The sequence below is a fragment of the Rhinopithecus roxellana genome, chromosome 11 (assembly GCF_007565055.1).
Source record: "Rhinopithecus roxellana isolate Shanxi Qingling chromosome 11, ASM756505v1, whole genome shotgun sequence".
In the NCBI taxonomy this organism is placed as follows: Eukaryota; Metazoa; Chordata; class Mammalia; order Primates; family Cercopithecidae; genus Rhinopithecus; species Rhinopithecus roxellana.
In genome coordinates this window covers 133,632,939-133,652,631 of record NC_044559.1, presented here as the reverse complement: position 1 = coordinate 133,652,631, position 19,693 = coordinate 133,632,939, and the positions used below count along the sequence as shown (strand labels likewise).

The following is a 19,693-nucleotide window of genomic DNA, read 5'->3' as shown; positions in this document are numbered from 1 at the left end:
TACCGCAGTCGGGGTTCCCATGCGTGCGGGTGCCAGTCAGCTCCAGGCCCAGCTGGTCCACACACCAGCAGTCGCCGCTGCTCTGGTCACACTGCATCTTCCGGTAGTAGCCATCCTCGTCGCAGCTCGGGATGAAGATGCCTGAATGAGATGGGGCCAGGCAGGGTCAGAGCAGGGACCCGGGCTGTGGGCCCCTCAGAGAGGTGACCTCCGGCTCTACTCGCTGGAGATGAGGAAACCCGCTTCCTTGAACCACTGCTCAGCCCCTGTGCCAGCTCCCAGCCACCCCATCGGTTTCCCTGACTCTGTGGCCCAGATCTTGTAGGACAGCCAGTCTGACTTCACCGGGTTCGACACTCTCCATCCTCCCACAGTTCCTCCAGCCTGGCTGTCCCCTGCCAGGAAAGCCCAGCCTTCTCCTCCCAGCCACTCGGAGTCTGACCTGCCTCCAGGGCCCACTCGCTTTCCTGTAGGCCCCGCAGCTGAAGGTCCTGGGCGCCTGTGTACAGGTCACACTGCTAATTCTATCTTTTTGGTGTGTCCATTTGTGTGTTGTGTGTTTCCTGACTGGCCCAAGCTAAAGGGTTATGAGGCCGAGGAGTGCGTCTGTCTTGCCGTCCGCTCTGAGCTGGGTCTGTTGCTGTTGTATCTCTGGAGAAGGCCCCCGGGTGTTTATGGAGTATGTGAGGGAGTGTCTCTCAGGGAGCCACCTCACTCAAACACTAGTCACATGCTTGCTGAAGGAAACGGAACTCAATGGAGGGTTCCAGGGTCCTTCTGTATCCCAAACTCTAGCTCCGGCATGGATGGGCATAAAATTAGTGCCTAAAACACGCTTTTCTGGGGCGGATTGGGGGGCCCTGCCCCCCACAAGGATAGACACAGGAAGGAGGCATCCCTCTCCTGTCTTCCTAGGCCAGGGCCTCCTCTGGGCTCCATGTCTGCCATGAGGCCCAAGGCTTGAGCCACTGGGTCTCAGACGAACCCAGGAAGCTGTCCCCACCTCCTCCTCTGAGTGCCTGGTCTAGCCCCTCACCTGGCTTCTTCTTGGCAGCCTCCTGGATCTGGACGCGCTCCAGCTCTGCCAGGCAGGGGGGCTCTGTGGGGAGAGAAGCAGTCTCTGAGGGAGCTGTCCCCTGGTGCTGGGGGGATGCACCGAGCCCTTCAAGGCTTAGAGACCCAGGCAGGGGCTCTGCAAGATGAAAACGCCCCGTTTCCGACACAGGGCCACCCCACAGCAGGGGTGGGAAGCATAGGAGCTCTGTGGCATGAAAACACCCAGTCTCTAATTAGGGGAGCTCATCCCACAGCTGTGGATGACCTGAGGTTCCCCAAGAAGTCCTAGGGACCCATGAGAGGAGTAACAGGATTCAGAAGAGGAGGTGGGGTGAACACATAGACACCCAAAGGTGAGAGACCCCAGGGGAACGTAATGCTAGAGGGAATGTTAGAGAGAACTCCCAAGCCTGAAAATACAGCCACACGCTACATGACAACACTTCAGTCAACAATGGATGGTGGTCCCATAAGATTACAACACTATTTTTACTGTACCTTTTCTGCTTTTAGCTCTTTATTTTATTTTATTTTTTGAGATGGACTTTTGCTCTTGTCTCCCAGGCTGGAGTGCAATGGCGTGATCTCGGCTCACTGCAACCTCTGCCTCCCAGGTTCAAGTGATTCTCCTGCCTCAGCCTCCCAAGTAGCTGGGATTACAGGCGCCCGCCACCATGCCTGGCTAATTTTTGTCTTTTTAGTAGAGACGGGATTTCACCAAGTTGGCCAGGCTGGTCTCAAACTCCTGACCTCAGGTGATCCACCTTCCTCGGCCTCCCAAAGTGCTGGGATTACAGAAATGAGCCACCACGTCCAGTCTATGTTTAGCTATGTTTAGATGCACAAATGCTTACCGTTGTGTTACAATGGTAAGCATTTATGTGTTACATGTTATGTGTCTGCAGTATTCAGCACATAACATGCTGCACAGGCTGTAGCCTGGGAGCAATGGGCCAGGTGCACAGGAGGCCGCACCACCGGGGTCTGTGGAAGCACTCCTGTGATGCTTGCACAGTGAGGAAATCACCTAACGATGCATTTCTCAGAATGTATCCCCCTCGTTAAGTGACGCATGACTGTAACTGGCAGCCAGCCTCTAACTTGTCTGCGACCTTGGGAAGTCCCCACCTCTCCAAGCTGGAAGCCTGCCTGGTTGTAAAATGAGGACAGTTCCCAGCCTCCTACCCAAGAAAGCTGCTGTATAGAATGGATGGAATGGCCTTCAAAGGCCCGGAAAGTCAAAGTGCTAGAGTGACACAGGTCACAGGAGGGCTGGGCAGTCAGAGTGTTGAAACAGATCACAATACCACGCATTTGCAGAGGGATTTGTGAATTACACGGTGCTCTGCACAGATTTTCTTGGCACATCGTCACAACAGGCTCCAAGATAGGTATTGTTATTTCCTGATGCAGATGAAGAAGCAGAACTTAGAAAGATTTGGTCACTTGCCAGGGATCCCTGACTAGCGTATGGTGGGGCTCGGGCTGAAGCTTTGAGCCCTGACTGCCGATCCCCCACCAAGATGGGGAGAACCATCCAGCGAGGAACACCAGGCTTCCCCAGCTCCGGCCGCACAGGTCAGGTGAGCCCTGGGGACCTCAGTCTTTCCAGAGAGTACTCTGGTTTGAAAGCTCTGGCTTCAGGTATATTCAGCTGAGAAATTTCATCACATCTCTAAGGTTGATGACAACGTATGTAATCACTTATTTGGCGGCACAAAATGTAAGATATGCCCAAAAGAAGAATCACCGAGAAGCAAATGCATCTTCAGCTCTAAGACCCTCACTTATACAGCCCTTTCCCAAGCCCTCTGAGGGGCCCCAGAAAGTTTACATTTGTAATTTTTCATACTCTTTCTTTCCTTTTTTTTTTTTTTTTTTTTTTTTTTTGAGACAGGTTCTTGCTCTGCTGCTCAGGCTGGAGTGCAGTGGCACAATCTCAGCTCACTGTAGCCTCAACCTCCTAGGCTCAAGCGATCCTGCCACCTTGGCCTCTTAAGTGGCAGGGACCACAAACGCATGCCACCACGCCTGGCTATTTTTTTTTCTTCTTCTTCTTCATAGAGATGAGGTCTCCCTGTATTGTTTGGGCTGGTCTCCAACTCCCGGGGTCACATGATCCTCCCACCTTGGCCTCCCAAAATGCTGGGATTTTTTTTTAACTCTTTCTTAAAGAAGATCTCCAAAAGTATATAAGCATCAGGACCCACAAAATCTGGATCCGTCTGGGAGCCTGCCAAGTAAGGGAGCTGAAAGTGTTGGCTTCCCCAGGTCTTAAAGGATGAAGCCCTGAGGGAGTACAGGAAGTGGGCAAGCTGGGAAAGTGCTGGGTTTGGGGACATAGCCAAGAAAGAGCCACTCTGACTTCCCAAGAGAGCCTGGAACTTCAGGCAGAGCCCACACGGGTGAGGCAGGGGCCTGGGAGAGGGGTCACACTCACTCTCCCTCCAGAAGCAGAAGCACCACTCAGCAGTGGAGACCCGGCCATCCTTGTAGGTGTCACAGGAGTTGAAGAAGGGACGGATGCAGACCTCGTACTTGTCCAGGTTGATGGCAGCCAGCTCCGTCTGGTCCAGGAAGAGGTCGGCACTGGTGTCCAACTTGGAGAACATCCAGCCAATGGAGTCCTTGCAGCTGGCCCCCAGGCTCTTGTCCAGCCCTGGGAAAAGACCAGGTTCAGGCACGCTTCAGCTAGCTCTTCAGTCGTTTCTCCAGCCCTCCATCCCTCCACCTCACCATCAGCCCCAGCCCTCTGATCTGGGTCTGGGCAGCCTGGAATCTAACCATGGCATTGAGAAACTCGAGAATGGCCAAAGGTCCTTCCTTTCACCTCCACATAGGACTATGCCTGAACCATTCAAAACCCTGTTCTGAAAGCCCTTCAGGGAAAAGAATTCCTGCTTTCCCTGGGCTACCCATGTCAGGGTTTAAGCTCCCTCCACCCATGTTAAGTTCTTCCTACTAGCTAACCAGTATCCCTCCTGCTCTGGTGGAAGTCAACTTCTTTGGGGTGAAGGTTCTTTTGGAGCCAGAACCTTCTGGGTAGGACCCAGAGTCCGGCAGGAAGGAGCAAGGGCAGGCTGGCTCAGCATACACCTGTGTCCTCAGCCCCTTCCCTATCTCCCTCCCTCCTCCAGGCAGAGCAGCAAGCTTCCTACCGCTGGCCGGGCTGGCTGAGCCATTCTGCTTGGAGTTCTCATGAAGGAGCTGGAACCAGTCCCGCAGCCGATCTCCCAGGTCAGCCAGGTCCTGACCGGTGCAAGTCTCTGCAGAACAGAGAGAAAGCACGGAGGGTGAATGTGCAGTGGAGCAGCAGGCTCGATCTCAGTCTGGGATCCTGCCCTACAGGCCAGGAGGCTGAGCAGGGGTCAGGGAGGCAGCAGCAGAAGGGAAGGTGGAAATTGGACTTCCTCTTAAGTCCTCTCCCATCTCCCACCACCTACTCCTTCCTAGCATGAAAAACACACAGCCCAGATTATCTGTGGCTGAGTCCCTCCCTCTGCCCACCTTCCAGGCACCCAGGGGAGAAACAAGGGCTGAGCCCAAGCCTCCTGCTCTGTGTTAACCTGGACCTCTGACCTCACAGCTCCCTCAAGCCTTTCTGCATTTTTGCCACTTCCCTCTTGCTCCGCACACCTCTTCTACCATCCTAGAGTCCTGAAGGAGGTGCCAGGTGGCCCTGCAGTGCCCCCAGCCTGGTGGCCCAGTGCTCTCCTCACCTGGTTTGCCATCGGCAGTGGAGGTGGCCGCCTGCTCCGTGGGGCAGGGGCAGGGGCCCTCGCATCGCACCACCAGCTGCTTGTTGCTCAGGCACGCCTGTTGCTCCAGCTTACACTGCACACAGGGAAAGGTGGGACAAGGGACTGAGGGCTTACCCCAGGGGTCCCCACAACTGGGGACACCCTCAAGCCTCCCATGGCAGCCTCATCTGCCTCCCCCCATGGAGCACCCATGAACAGCCTGAAGGGCCCCTCTTGGTCCCTCTGCAGACCGAGGTGCACAGTGGAGAGAGGCAGGGCCCGGGAAGCAGGGTCCAGAGCTGGTCCTAGCCATGCAGGCTCCCATGAACCTGCTCGGCCCTCTCTGAGGATTTGTCCCTCCCAGGACACCCATCTCCCCTTCCCTCCCTGCCCCTGTCGCCCCTCCCCTGTGTTAGCTGTCTGTCACTCCCCCTGGTTCTCATGGCCTGTTCCTTGGTCCCTGTGTAATCAGCCATCAGCCCTTCCCTCAGTGATCTCTGCACAGTCACCCCAGTGGGCTTTTCTCAGCTCTCCTGAGAAGACACAGCACCGCCTATGGAGCATCTAACAATTCCTTGGCCTTCGCTGAGAACTGCTTCTGCCACGGCTGCCTGCTAAAGCCAGGTTCTGAGAGGGGCTCATGCACTCCTCGTCATGAAAGCCTTTTTTCCTGGTCATATCTCTTTCTTCTCATGGGGCGGCTGCTAATGGGAAGCGGGTCATCACAGCACTCGACAACATTGTCTCACTTGGGAGGCTTGGGTTTCTCCTGCTCAGCAGAGAACAGCAAGGCGCAGAGAGGCCCAGTGACTTGCCCAAGGCCATGGGCCGGGGTGAAAGCCAGATTTCCTGCCGACCTCCACCTCCCTAAAGGACAGCGTGATCCCCGAACCGGGCCGCACTGCAGCGTCCTGCCCAGACCTCGCCCTGGCCTTGGGTTGTGGGACACTAGCTCCTCTTCTTCTCCTCCTCCCCCTGCCAGCTCTGCCAGCTCCTCTGCACCCCTCCCACCTCCTAAATACAGCCTCTGCCCTGGTCTCTTGCTCATTCTCTCTCTCTCTCTCCTCCCTTTCTTCTCCCTGGTGACCTCATCCCCACAGCAACGTCAATCATCACCCACAGCGGGTAACTGAAATCTGCATCTCACTCCAGGAAGGCCCCTCAGCCCTGGCATCCACCCTGAGCCAGCTGTCAGTGCCCTCCCAAACCAAGCAATTCCTGACTCCTTGTTGCCAGTAAAAACATTCACAATCAGCATCTGCATTTCTATGTTTCTTTTTTTTTTTTTTTTTTTTTTTGAGACAAGGTCTCACTCTGTCGCCCAGGCTGGTGCAATCATGGCTCACTGCAGCCTCGAACTCCTGGCCTCCACCTCAGCCTCTCAAATAGCTGGAATCACAGGCATATGCAACCACACCCAGCTAATTTTTATATTTTTTGTAGAGACAGGGTCTCACTATGTTGCTCAGCCTGGTCTCACACTCCTGGACTCAAGCAATCCACCCGTCTCAGCCTCCCAAAGTGCTGAGATTACAGGCGTGAGCCACCATGACCAGCCTAAAATTTTTTAAATGCTTTCTCAAATATTGTCTCCTGAAATCCTCACAAAAATCCCCATAAGGTGCAAATTCATTCTCCCAGTCAATTCCTTCTTCCATCACCTTCTTATGGAAGATTATTTCCTGTTGCCCCAGAAGGCCCCTGCTCACTGGTTAACACTGGTGCCTCCCTGTGGAAATCCTCTTCTTCACTTTCTAACAATTGGATGCCAGAGCTCCTTCTTCCTCACCCATGGACACTTGGCTGAGGCTTCCCTCAGTTCCTTTGACTTGCAGTTACCTGACCGCAGAGTCTCTTTCAGGCCCCACTCCCTACCTGCACCTATCCGAGGTCAGGTACAGACAGGGTCTGGCTCCAACTCTCAGGTAGTCCCAGCCAGGGCTGCAGGTGGCCCCAGTATGGCTGGCTGCATTGAACGCACTGACCTTGCCATCTGGCCCCACCTCAGTCCTGGAAACCCCTTGGGAGGCCCCAGCTGGGTCATCCTTTCTGCTTCCTGTGGCCTCGGGTGACTCCACCCCCACCCTACCTGGGGCCAGGGCTCCTCACCACAGAGCTGTACGTGTGGCCATCTGAGCCGCAGACAGAGGCAAGCTGGGCCATGTGGCAGGGCTTGCAGATGGAGTCTTTGTTTCCATGGAGTTTCACGGTCGGCTGCTTGATCCTACAGGAGAGGGTGGGGAGCACACCAGGGTGGAGGTGACAATGAGGAAGGAGCAGGGGAAGGGAGGGCTGAGGAGACCTGTTCCAACAGGAAGGCAGCAGCAACCTCCAGCAGATCAGCCCCTTCCTGCCCCTGCCCACCCTCCCCACGCTGCTGCCAGATCTTCCTCCAGCTCAGAGGGTTGAACCAACTGGGCAAGGCATAAATTCCCCCAGCTTCGCTTCTTCCAGGCTTCACTGAGTCCTATGGGGCCTTCAGGTAGCAACTCCAGGTCTGACAGCCAGAGGTAAAAGGGAGTCACACTTCACTTAAGGGGTCAGACCAAATCTGAGGTTGCAAACTGATGACCTCTGGGCCATACTTGGCCACCGAGGGTTTTTTTTAAATTGAGTTATTTATGCACTAACATTTACCAAATGGGAGAGTTCACATAAATACCTGGATTCTTGGCCTTTCTTTGAAAAACGGAAGACGTGGGAGTCCTGGACCTGCATTCCCACATAATGGGACAGGGCCAAGAAGGAGCTGCCAGGCCTGTGCTCCACAGAGCGGCCCGTGAAAAAACCACTCTTCATGCGTTACATTACCGGCCATGCCCCTGCAGCCTTCTAAGACTGCAACTCCATCTTTCATCTTCTGTGATTCAGGAGAGAAGGGAGGGAACTGGAACCTTTTCCAGGGTCTTGAAGCCAGACAGAGCCTTGTCCTTGGGCTAGAGCTAAGACTTCCTTTTTTGTTGTTGTTGTTGTTGTTGTTTTTTGAGATGGAGTCTCACTCTGTCACCCAGGCTGGAGTGTAGTGGCATGATCTTGGCTCAGCCTCCCAGGTTCGAGCAATTCTCCTGTCTCAGCCTCCCGAGTAGCTGGGACTACAGGCACAAGCGACCATGCCCGGCTAATTTTGTATTTTTAGTAGAGACAGGGTTTCATCATATTGGTCAGGCTGGTCTCGAACTCCTGACCTTAGGTGATCCACCCACCTCGGCTTCCCAAAGTGTTGGGATTACAGGTGTGAGCCACCACACCCAGCTGGAGCTAAGGCTTCCTTAAATGTCCCTCACTCCTTTCTCCTCTGCAAGCTACAACCTCTCACAAGCTACCACCTTAAATATTTCATGAAGTCACTGCATGTCAAAGCTGAAAGGAACCTCAAATTATCTAGTCTAACCTATTTGTCTTAGAGATACTACATCAAGGCCCAAAAAGGAGATGTGACTTTCCCTGGATCCCACAGTGTTTGGTAATTGTTCCTATATGGTGTGACTTTCTCCTCACTAATCTCTTGAATGACTTACTTTAGGTGAAGGCAGCCGCCATGTTGTAAGGACACTCAAGCATCCCTATGGAGGGGTCCACATGACCAGGAACTGAGGTCTCCCACCAAGAGCATAAGAGCGAGCTTGGAAGTGGATCCTCTAGCCCCTGACAAGCTTTCAGATGAAACAGCCCCAGCCAGCACCTTGATGATAACTTCAAGACAGACCCCGAGCCAGACCCCGAGCCAGAACCATCTAAGAGAACAACTTCTGGATTCCAACCCTCAGAAATGATGTGAGATAATACATATTTGCTGTTTTAAGCACTAAGTTTTATAATTTATTTCACAGCAGTAGATGGCTAATTCATAAGGAGAGGGTCAGTTGAGTCCTTGCTCTTTGAACACACCCCCTCCAGGGCTCCCACCTCCCCAAACCCCTCACCTGTGCTCCAGCTTCTTGCGACTGATGCACATGGCCCGCTGGTAGCCCTGGGCGATGCATACTTTGTGGCGGCTGCACTTCACCTTCTGGCAGGGGTCCTTGGTGGTGTCCAGGGCTACAGGGGCACAGAGTCAGGACACAGGTCACCTGGGAGAACCCAAGAACCTCCAGCCCCGCTTCTGAGCTGGGAGGCCTCTCCCTCCAGCAGCCCTTGATAACCAGAGCTCCTGAGCTCAGGAGTCCCACCCCCACCGGGGCCTGGCTGCTCAAGGAGCCTCCAAGCGGGGTCAGGGCTTGCCCTCTGGTCTCAAGTCTTCACACTTGTCAGTCACCTTCCCCCGCCGGGAGAGTCATGTTACCTTCATCTCCTTGCTGATTGTCCTCCCAGCTCTTGATGTAGTCGTCCTAGAGGACAGAGAGGGACAAGGGAGAAGGGAAGGGCTAAGATCCATATCCCAGAGGTTCAACTGCGGGGCCAAGGAGAGGCCGGGCCAGCGATGCCATGTGCCAATGGCCGTCATCCTGGTGGCTGACTCCTGTCCACCCAGGCCCTACCAGCTGCCTTCCCCACACCTCCATCTCTGTAAACCCATGTCTAGAATCCTTTCCAGCCTCTCCCGTGAGCTCCTTATTGCCCCCACACCACACTGGAGGCTGGCAGGGAAGGCAAGTCAGAGTGAAGGTGTGGAGGGACAGGAGGGGAGGGGGTGTGCTCTGCAGAGACCACACAGACTGGGCCCCTCGGCAGTACTCACCTCCACTTCCTGGAGATCAGGGAACAGCCACAGGCCACGGAAAACGGAGCAGGAGGAGAAGGGGAGAAAGATGGGGATATCAGTGTGAGGCCCTCTGGTGTTTCTGGAGTCCCCCCCTTGTCATGTGGCCATGGGTGCTGAGCAATGACCTTTGATGGCTGTGTTCCTCTGACCCCCAGGAACCCCAATAGGAGGCCAGTATTCTTATGTCTTCACCACAGAGCTTAAGACTGGCCTTAGGAGAAGAGGCTTTTTCTTTGAGAGGGTGGGGCAACCCCCACTCCATTCCCAGCCCCACCACCAAGACAGATGTCCCAGGGGCCCACACTGCATGAGAACAGAGCTTCTCATGCCTGTGCCCTGGGTGTCCCAGAAACTGCCTGAGAAACGGTGCACTGTCTGTCTCCTGCCAAGGGCCCTTCCTTGTCAGTCCCCTCTCCTGACCTCTGCCCACCATGTGAGTGAGGCGGGAGGAAGGCCCTCTCATCCAGGCTGCAAAGGGATGCTTTTTGCTCAAGGTCTCACTTCTCTACAGAGCTCAGCTGGTACATGGAGTGAGTGGGGAGGCCATGCCTGTGATGAGGTTTCCCCAGTTATCACAGTTCAGCTTCAAATCCTCGGAGGCAGAGGACCCAGAAAGGGTCCTATGAGGTCACCTGGTCCAGCCCCCTCTTTGTGCAGGAGAAAGCCCAGAGACAGGAGATGACCTGACCCAGGTCCTCCTGTCACAGAACCCCGGTCTCCCGACACCCAGCACAGGCCACTCTTCTTGCTACAACATACTCTCTGAGGCCTAAGACACAAGGGAGACCTTCTCACCCTGCTCTGGCTGCAGGGACCTCTTGGGCCATGGACCACAGAGTGGCCAGAGGCAGAGCACCTCCCACCCAACCCAGCTCCCTGGTAAGAACACTCAACTTATCTGGCTTCCTCCCTTTCCCCTACAGGGCAGAGACAGTTGCTAAAAAAAACCAAACCATCCCAGGGCACTCCTGGTGGAAGCTCTGCCAGGCAGGCAAGGAGGGGGCTTCCCAGGCCTGGAGGCGGGCAGTTACAAGGACCAGCTGCCCACTTCCTCTGCATGGGGCTCCAGGAGGGGCTCTAGGAGCTGGGGGGGAGAAGGGCATGAGAAGTCACGCGCAGCTGCCCCCTTCATCCTGAGTCCTGCCCTAGCCCAAAGGAACGGAGATGTGCAGGGGTGAGCAGAGCTGTCAGGTCTGGGGGAAAGCACATGGGGCCATGGCACCAAAGGGCACCCACACGCATGCAGCAGTGGGCACACAGAACAGTTCCTAAAGGGCTTTGAAATCCCAAGGCCTTCAGGCTTCTGAAGCCTCCCCTGGAAGCTGGCAAGCATCAGAGTAGGCAGGGTGAGGCCTCCTGGACAAAGGCCAGAAGGGGCCAGACCCGAGCAAGCAGCTGGCATCACCACCGAGAAAGACGCGGTGTGCACAGGCATAGATCCGAGATCCGAGTGCATGCTTCTGTGCGTGTGTGCATTTATGCAGACCCAGGTGCACCCATGCACACTCACAGGTCTGTACTATGTAGCGTGTGTGTGCAGGCGCATTTGTATGTATGCACATCTTCATTTATGCACAGGTGGACATATGCACACACGTGTGTAGCTACAGTAGGAAAACAAGGACACTAACAAGGACACTGTTCACCCAGTGCCAGATGGTTTTTATCCAGAAACGAGGCGACAAAACCCACTCTGTGAGCAGCCTCCAGTTTCGCACTCGAGGCTCTCCCTCAGGCTGGCCTTCCTGCCTCTTCCGCAGTGCGAGAAGGAGGCAGCAGGAGACAGGAAGGAGGGAGAGGGTGGGAGGACCACAAACTGCTCCCGTGAGGGCCCAGGCCGGCTCTCTCCCTCTCTCTCCTTCTTTCTCTTGCTTTCACCTGCGTCCCCGTGTGTTCCTGTGTCCCTCTCTCCTCTGTCTCTCTCACTGAGCCTCTTCCCCACCCCTCTGCTCGGCCCACACCTGGCCCACACATACCTGTCCCAGCAGCCAAGAGTCCCGCAGCCCCTGGGCCCAGGAGCAGACAGAGGAAGGCTGCAGGGGTGCTTCCTGGGAGCCTGCGGGACACCTGGCCTCACACCCACCCCATCCCTGGGGCTTGACCTGAGCGCTCCTGAGCCCCTGGGCAAGCTTCTGCGGAGGCTGCAGGCACCACTTCCCTCATTTGCTAAAACCAACGAAGCCTTCTTCAGGAGCTCCTCGTGGTGCAGGGGTCCTCTGCTGGGGGTCCACCCCACAGGAGATGGAGGGAAGCCAAGAGAGGTGCAGCTGCTGAGGCCATGATGACAAGGGTTGGGGCAAAAGTGGCAACTGGTCTCCATCAGCTGGGGTCTTCCCATCTGTACCCATCATCCCCTGGGGCAGGGGTGGGGACAAGACTGTGCAGGTGACAGGAAATGGCTGGGTTCTGGGAGGGAGGTATGAGCCCTCAACCACACCTGCCCTCAACCAACAAGATCTGTGTGCCCACAACCCACCTGCCCAGAGTGGGAGTACGGAAGGCACCTCCAGCCTCTGGGCGTCATCTGAGGCCCCTGATACTTCCATCCTCTGGCCCAACCCTGCTGCCTTAACCTCCAGCCAGGCTGTGAGTGGAATCTTTGGGACTCAGTACACAGTGGATTCTCAAAGATCAAGACCAAGAATTTCTGATTAGAAATTTGGGGGAAAGTGGGGATGGGGTGGGAGTTCTAAGAAAGGGACTTCCCCAGCAGCTCCACCATCCCCCACTCCCCTCCTGACTCAGTTGGCAGGGAGGCAGCCCCTTCTGTGCAAAGCACTGCCCCAGGTTCCAGCCTCGGCTTTTTGCCTCTGCTGTGGCCAGGCTGGGCGGGAGGGATGGAGGGGCCCCGGTGGATCTGGATTCCAGGACCCTCCCTCCCAGGAGAACAAAGACAGCCAGCCAGAGAGGGACGAGGAGAGCAGGGCCCTGGGGTCCTGCAGATCCCCAGGCTTCCCCTGACCAGCGCACCTTGGGCAAGCACCCGACCTCAAGGGGCTCAGTGCCTCACAGGACTACTCAGAGATCAAAGCAGATGGCACCTGTGGGGTGCCTGGGATCCAAGAAGCACTTAACAAATCAAAGCTGAAAAGGCCCCGGACTGTGGGTGGGGAAATGGGGGACAGAGATGCCACATGAGGAACCCCGAAAAAGTGGAGAGGGAGAGGCCACCACGGGGACAGCAGAGACCATAGGCGGTGTGAGGAGAGTCCCCTAGGGGGTCTTGCGGGGAGGAAGGATGAGGAAGTCCTGTGGACAACTTGGGAGTGGCCACTCTGAGGGCAAAACCCAGGGACACACTGAGGGGCCCCTGAGGCCAGGTGTGGGCTGGTGCCACCTTTAAGCTGAAAAGAAGGTGTTTGTTGGCAAGTGCGAATAATGCCTTTCAGTGCAGCGCTGTCTATTTCTGGCACCCCAGTGGGCTCATTAGCAGTTGTGAGAAATGGTCTCATCAGGGCACCTGGGGCTTCTCAGGAAACAGAGGCCCTGTTCTACACCTGAGAGTGCTGGCAGGTGGCTCTGCTGCCAATCTCACCCGGAAAATGGGGATTTGGAAGAGCCCATGGCTTGTATTGCATGGTGCTTAGATATGCTTATCTATCTACCTATCTATATGAGTAAAGCTTTTAATTAAAAAACATTTTTTTAATAGAGATGGGGGTCTTGCCATGTTGCCCAGGCTGGTCTTGAACTCCTGGGCTCAGGCAATCCTCCTGCCTTAGCCTCCCACAGTGCTGAGATTACAGGTGTGAACCACTGTGCCCAGCCTGCCTGATGCTTTTCCAGGAATTTGGATGGGTCTGCCTTTTATCTTCATAGTCCTATGAAGTAGTCAGAGCCAACAGGATCAACACCAGAAGAAAGGAGAAAACGAAGGTTCAGAGAGGAAGAGCAACTGGCCAGAGATCGCAAGACAAAAGAGGAAATGAGCCAGGGTTCCCCATCCCCCACTCCCACCCCACAAGTTATAGAGTATCTCTCCTTAAGAGAGGACCAGTGTCTGCAGTGAGGAGGAGGAGGTAGAGAGAGGACATAGAAGGGGCATTGGACCAGGAGTCCACTTTCAGCCTGGCCCATGGCATGTCCTCAAACCAGTCATTTCCTTACTGTGCCATGAGAACCTCAGTGGTGACTGTGCCTTAGAATCAGCCGAGGAGCTCTTTATTTTTATTTATTTATTGAGACAGGGTCTTGTTCTGTCACCCAGGCAGGAGTGCAGTGGCACGATCATAGCTCACTGTAGCCTCAAACTCCCAGGCTCAAGTGATCCTCCTGCCTTGCAAGTACCTGGGACCACAGGCATGTGCCACCATGCCTGTCTAACATTTGGTGTGTTTTTTTTCATAGAGATAGGGTCTTGATATGCTGCCCAGGCTGATCTCCAACTCCTGGGCTCAAGTGATCCTCCTGCCTCAGCCCCCCAAAGCACTGGGGTTACAGGCATGAGGCACCATGCCCTTCCCCGAGGAGCTTTTTAAATCTTCCAGCACCCACGTGCTACCTGAGACTTCTGGAATCCCATGGGCAAGACCCAGCTTGGGCAGGCTTCTGCGCCGGCTCTAGGCAGGCAGCTTAGAGACCACTGGGCCAGCCATGAGGCCTCAGGTCCCTCCCACTCTGTGCTTATGTCTAATACTTTGCTGATGTTCTTGGGTCTCTTCACCCCAAATACGGGGCCTCTGGGATGAAAAAGAGCAGCCATTCTTCCTCCCTCCGAGGGTGCCTCACACAAAGCAATACAAGGTGCGCTGAGGAACAGGCTGGTCCCGGGAGAACCCAGGCTCCTGCTTCCCATTCCAGGCCTGTTCCTGCAGCAGGCTCACAGTGCCACCCTCGCCAACCCAAAGACCGTCCTGCCCCTTCCCCTCCCAAATCCCTCTTGCCTGCCCTCCCTGCCCTCCACCCACTGGCCTGGACCACCCCAATCCGAACAACTGCAGCACCTCCTGAGGGTCTCCCTCCTCCCACCATCTTCCACATGGCTGTGGCCACCCAGATCCTTCCAGAACACAATTCTGACCCGGTCTCTCCCTCCTTGAAACTGAATATACAGTTTGATCTCATTTTGGGGAAAAAGAAGGTGAGTAGGTGAAAAGGATTTATACCAAAATGGTAATAGTCATTTCCTCTGCTGGGTAGGAATACAGAGAATTCTGACATCTTTCTGCTTTTCCCCAACTTTCCCCAAAATTTCTGCAATGAATATATATTACTTTGTAATAAAGGGAAAAATCATAATCATAATCATAATAAATATAAATAATAAAATAAAATAAATTCTAAAAATAATAAAAAATATAATAAGTATTATATTTTAAAAGCCCTTCACGGGTTCCCTGTCACCTACAGAAGAAATTCCATCTTCTCTTGATCTCTCCCTGGCTACCCCGGCTCCAGGTCCCTCCTGCAAGGTTCCAGCATGGCCAGCACAGCCTTCGCCATCTGGAATGCGAGTTCACATCAGCCCCAGAATTTCTACTCATCTCCCAAAACCCAGCTCAGCCATCATCTTCCCAAGCCCCACTCCTTATCCTTCAGGCCAGCTGCGACTCACAGAAGTCTACCATTGCTCCAGTGACACCAGGCAATGTCGCCTCTGCCTCACTCCGCCCTAGTTAGATGGCCAGTTCCTTGGATGCCCTCCTTGAGGGCAGAGACCATGTAAATTTCTTCTCTCTATGCCCAACATCTAGTAACACACACTCCTAACACCGGCTGACATCTTTACAGCAATTACCACGTGGCAAGCATTATGCTAAACACTTTACATTCATTGATTTGTTTCCTCTTCACAACAACTCTAAGAAACACTAACTACTATTATCTCCATGTCTCAGATGATAAAATTGAGGCTCAGAGAGGTTAAGTGACTTATGCAGGGTCACACAGCAATTGCAAAGGAGAAGAGTACTGCACCCAGAAATGTGATTCCAGAATCTGTGCCCCTAACCAGTACTCCATGAATGTTAGCTGATGAAAAAAGTCCCAGGCCAGGGGTGGGTCCCAGGAGGCCCAATCCCAGCCCACAGGTGGTTTCTCCTACCACACCAACTCAGCTTCAAGCCCTAGGCAGGGAGTTTTGCAGTTAGGAGGGGAGGGTCTGGCGGTGGAAGGGGAAGACACCTGGGGGCCCCCGTTCTCCAGGCATTTTTCAGAAACCCCTTCACACGACCCCTGGTTTGGCTGGTTTGGAGCTAACCCATCTCCAGCTTTGATCTCTGCAGCTCAGCTCAGTTGCCATGGAGACGGTGCCCACTGCGCCAAGCTGGGGAGACAGCAGTGAGTGCGCAAGCCTAGTCAGGCTTAGGGGGCACATGCTGGGTGTTTCCAAGTGCTGTTTACTTCCTGTCATTTTAATTAGCACCCAAATCACCCGCTCACTTCACAGCTTGAATTAACCCAATCTCTCCCAGCTTATCCATCTGGTGGGAAGCTTGGGACCCAGCAGCGCATCAGCAAAGAAGAGCAGTCTTCCAGACCCTGGCTTACGGGGTCAAGATCCACCTGCTTCTTTGCAGCACAGTGTGACAGGGAGACCTTACCCCCTACACCCCTCACCACCAAGGATTCGGGGGCCTGGGCTTCTGCTTGGTCTTGCCACTGACTGCCAGCAAGTGAGTTGCTTCCCTCGCTGGACTGGCTTCCTTGGCTGTAAAATAAGGATGACCCCCTTGCCTTCCCCTCTGAGCTACAGAAGAACCCAAGCAATCATGTCTGCAAGGGCACTTTGTGAACTGAAGCTCTGTACTTTCAAAAGACATGAGACAGGACGCCTGAACCCCGGGTTCTCTGGCACACACCCGGCGAGCGTAGGGGCAGGGCTGGGCAGAGGCTCTGTAGGGTCTCAGTGTCACAAGGGGCCTCAATATGGGTGTCTGACATTGTCTCCACTTGCCACACAGCCAGAAGCACAGCAAGAGGACGGAAAGAAGACGATCATCATAGGACTGAATACACCACCACTTCCCTAACCTTGTTAGGGATTTCTTCATTTTTTAATAGACCAAGAATCTCTAAAAATGGAAGTGGGCCAGGCCTGGCTCAGCATCTGAGAGGCCCTGTACCTGCCATTATTTTGGCCTCATTCCTCAGGCAAGGGAGCCTGTGATGGAGGCCAGTCCACCGAAGAAGGCCCAGGACTGGAAAGAAGCTGGCCTCTGTGGCTTTCTCCTGCCCTCCCTGGAAATAGCCACAGGGCACAGAGAGAAGGACCCAGAAAAGAGCGAGGCGGGGCCCAGTGGTGACACCCGGGATCCTCCTCTGCTGAGGATTAACACCCCATCACACGCCCGGGAGAGGGCACTTGGGGAGGCAGCGTCCCTGCGAGGGGGTGGGGGTGGCTGGGCAGGGGGGTGGGAGACAGAGGGGCCAGGCATAAATACTTGCCTCTCTCTTGGAGGCAGCGGCAGAGGCTGTGTTAGGCCTGGATAAACAGAAGGAGACAGGCATCTAGAAGACTCCAGCCTCCCACCTCCTCTGCCCTCAGAGCAATTTCCTTGGAGGGCAAAAATGTGCTTATCATCACTCCCCGCGTGCCAGGAGCCGGGCTGGGCCTGGGCTCAGGTATGCCTGTGCCAACACCCACCTGATGCCCGGGGCCTGACCTCCCTGCTGGTCCAGTGGCATTTTGGTGGCTGCCCTAGTCCTTGGTCCCTGCCCCAATAGTCCATAAAGGGCAGAGAACAGTGGGCGGAGTGAGAGGCCCGGGGCTGTGTTCTGAGCTGCCTCAGGACCCTGGTTTCCCTTCTGGAACATGGGGATGGGGGTCAGAATTCAAGCCCCAGGGAGGTCTGAGGGAGATCCCGGGACTGGAGCTGAGCCACAGGCCATGGTGCAGGGGAAGAGCCCCGGGCCGCAAGAGGAGCGGTGTCACAGGTGCCTGCCCTTTCTCTGGCCCTGTTTCTTTTTTTTTTTTTTTTTTTGCCCTTTCTCTGGCCCTGTTTCTCTTTTTTTTTTTTTTTTTGAGACGGAGTCTCGCTCAGTCGCCCAGGCTGGAGTGCAGTGGCCGGATCTCAGCTCACTGCAAGCTCCACCTCCCGGGTTTACACCATTCTCCTGCCTCAGCCTCCCGAGTAGCTGGGACTACAGGCACCCGCCACCTCGCCCGGCTAGTTTTTTGTATTTTTTAGTAGAGACGGGGTTTCACCGTGTTAGCCAGGATGGTCTCGATCTCCTGACCTCGTGATCCACCCGTCTCGGCCTCCCAAAGTGCTGGGATTACAGGCTTGAGCCACCGTGCCCAGCTGGCCCTGTTTCTTCACCTGTGAAATGTGGGGCTCAGTGCTTCTGAGCCTCCAGGGTTCTGCTCCCCCAGTTCTTCCAAACTGAGAACTTTGAGATTAGCAGAATAGGAGCCTGAACGATTTCAGACTCTTTGCGTCCTCTGCCCTGTGCCAGGGGATAAGGGGTCAGGGAAGGAGCGAGTTGTTTGCATCCAGGCAGAGGTAAGACACCAGCGGGGTCTGGCTTACCCTTCTGTAGAGGGCAGCCTTGACAGATTGGCAGGTGTCAGGGCAGAGAGCAGGAGGGGGCTGCATGCCCCGCCCTACAGAAGCTGTCCTCTACCCAAGGGAGCCCTGTCCCCACCATCCACATGTCTGATAGGTGACTGGCACACTCTGTGGGCATAATAAGGTGTGGGAGTGGGGAAGAGGCTCAGAGCACCCTCTCCACAGGATAAAGTAGGAGACTGGCTGCAGCCAGGGACAGGCACAGAGGGCTGAAGGACAGGGACACCTGGGGACAGTCGTTCTTCATTTTATCATTCACTCCCTTTTCCCACAAATCAATCACTGAAATTCAGGGAGCTGAGCGTGTTGCTGTGTTTGTCCCAATGTTTTGGGGTTCAGGAAGAGGAAGAGATCTCCCCAAATCACCAGCACAGTCAGACCAGCACCCTAGCCCCTCTTTATTTGAACCCACAGCACTACTACTTGGAGAGGAGAGGGAGGGGTGCAGAGAATGAGCTGGATGAGATCCTGTCTGGCTCTAACATGCCACAGTGCACACGTTTACACTGAGCACCTACTGTGTGCCAAACACCCCATGCAATGCTCTGGGGATGGGGTGGTAAGCTATGCAAGGCAGTCTGTTCCCAGACCCTGTCCTCAGGGGATTACGATGGGAGGAATGTGACAAACATACATTACAAATACCAGCAGGAGGACTCTGAAGATACAGCCCACAGTTTAAGTGATGCTATGAGGTGGCATCTAAACCTGTGCCAAATGAGTTATGGCCAATAAATGCTGCAGGAACCCCAAGGAAGGAGCCACACCTGCAACTGGATGCTGGCCAAGCCCTTGGGCGGTCAGAGGCTGGCACACTTCAAGAGCCACAGCCAGGCCAGGTCTGCACACTGAGGCCGGGCACAGTGGTATCTAAATTCTGTATCCAGGCCTAGGCCTGGGCATACATTTTTCCCATCCACAACTCTAAGAAGACCCACATTGCTCCTGCAAGGAGACGCACAGAGATGGCATTGTAGACTGCATGTTTGTGTCCCCTCAAACCCAAATGCTGAAATCCTGACCTCCAATGGGAGTTGATTAGGAGGCGGGGTCTTGGGGGGGTGGATTCAATTTAGGTAAGCCATCAGGGTGGGGCCCTCATCGGGGTCTGTTTAAGAGGCTAGAGGCTGGCACGGTGGCTCATGTCTGTAATCCTAGCACTTTGGGAGGCGGAAGGGGGTGGATTCCTTGAGTCCAGGAGTTCAAGACCAGCCTGGGCAACATGGTGAAACCCCCTATCTACAAAAAATACAAAAATTAGCCAGGTGTGGTGGTGTGTGCCTGTGATCCCAGCTACTTGGGAGGCTGAGGTGGGAGGATCGCTTGAGTCCAGGAGGTGGAGGTTGCAGTGAGCCAGGACTGCATCACTGCATTCCAACCTGGGTAACAGAGTGAGACCCTGTCTCAAAAAAAAAAAAAAAAAAAAGGAAGAGGCTACATAGAGCTCATGCTCTCTCTCTCTCTCTCTGCCATGTGAGGCTATAATGAGAAAAGTGTAAGCCAGGAAGAGGGCCCTCATCAAACACCAAGTCTGCCAGCATCCTGATCTTAGACTTCCTGGCCTCCAGAAGTGTGAGGATAAAATAAATCTCTGTTGTTTAAGCCACCCCATCTCTGGTATCTTGTTACAGCAGCCCACGCTAACTAGCTAACTAAGAGAGATGATACGTGCGTCCTCAGCCTGG

The 19,693-nt window shown here is 54.7% G+C and overlaps 1 protein-coding gene across 2 annotated transcripts in view; it reads right to left on the bottom strand.

Annotated features, from left to right (window-relative positions):
• SPOCK2 (SPARC (osteonectin), cwcv and kazal like domains proteoglycan 2) overlaps nt 1-19,693 on the bottom strand; it is a 29,657-nt gene that overhangs the window by 3,996 nt on the left and 5,968 nt on the right. Inside the window, exons 3-11 of one of the 2 annotated variants that reach the window (XM_010373054.2) lie at nt 9,475-9,483; nt 9,079-9,124; nt 8,720-8,834; nt 6,906-7,020; nt 4,776-4,890; nt 4,215-4,322; nt 3,497-3,715; nt 1,037-1,099; nt 4-141 (exon numbers count right to left, since the gene is read on the bottom strand). In XM_010373054.2, coding sequence (XP_010371356.1) covers nt 4-141; nt 1,037-1,099; nt 3,497-3,715; nt 4,215-4,322; nt 4,776-4,890; nt 6,906-7,020; nt 8,720-8,834; nt 9,079-9,124; nt 9,475-9,483 — 928 coding nt within the window. The remainder of the gene's footprint in view (nt 1-3; nt 142-1,036; nt 1,100-3,496; nt 3,716-4,214; nt 4,323-4,775; nt 4,891-6,905; nt 7,021-8,719; nt 8,835-9,078; nt 9,125-9,474; nt 9,484-19,693) is intronic. The other variant, XM_010373055.2, reaches the window with a different exon arrangement.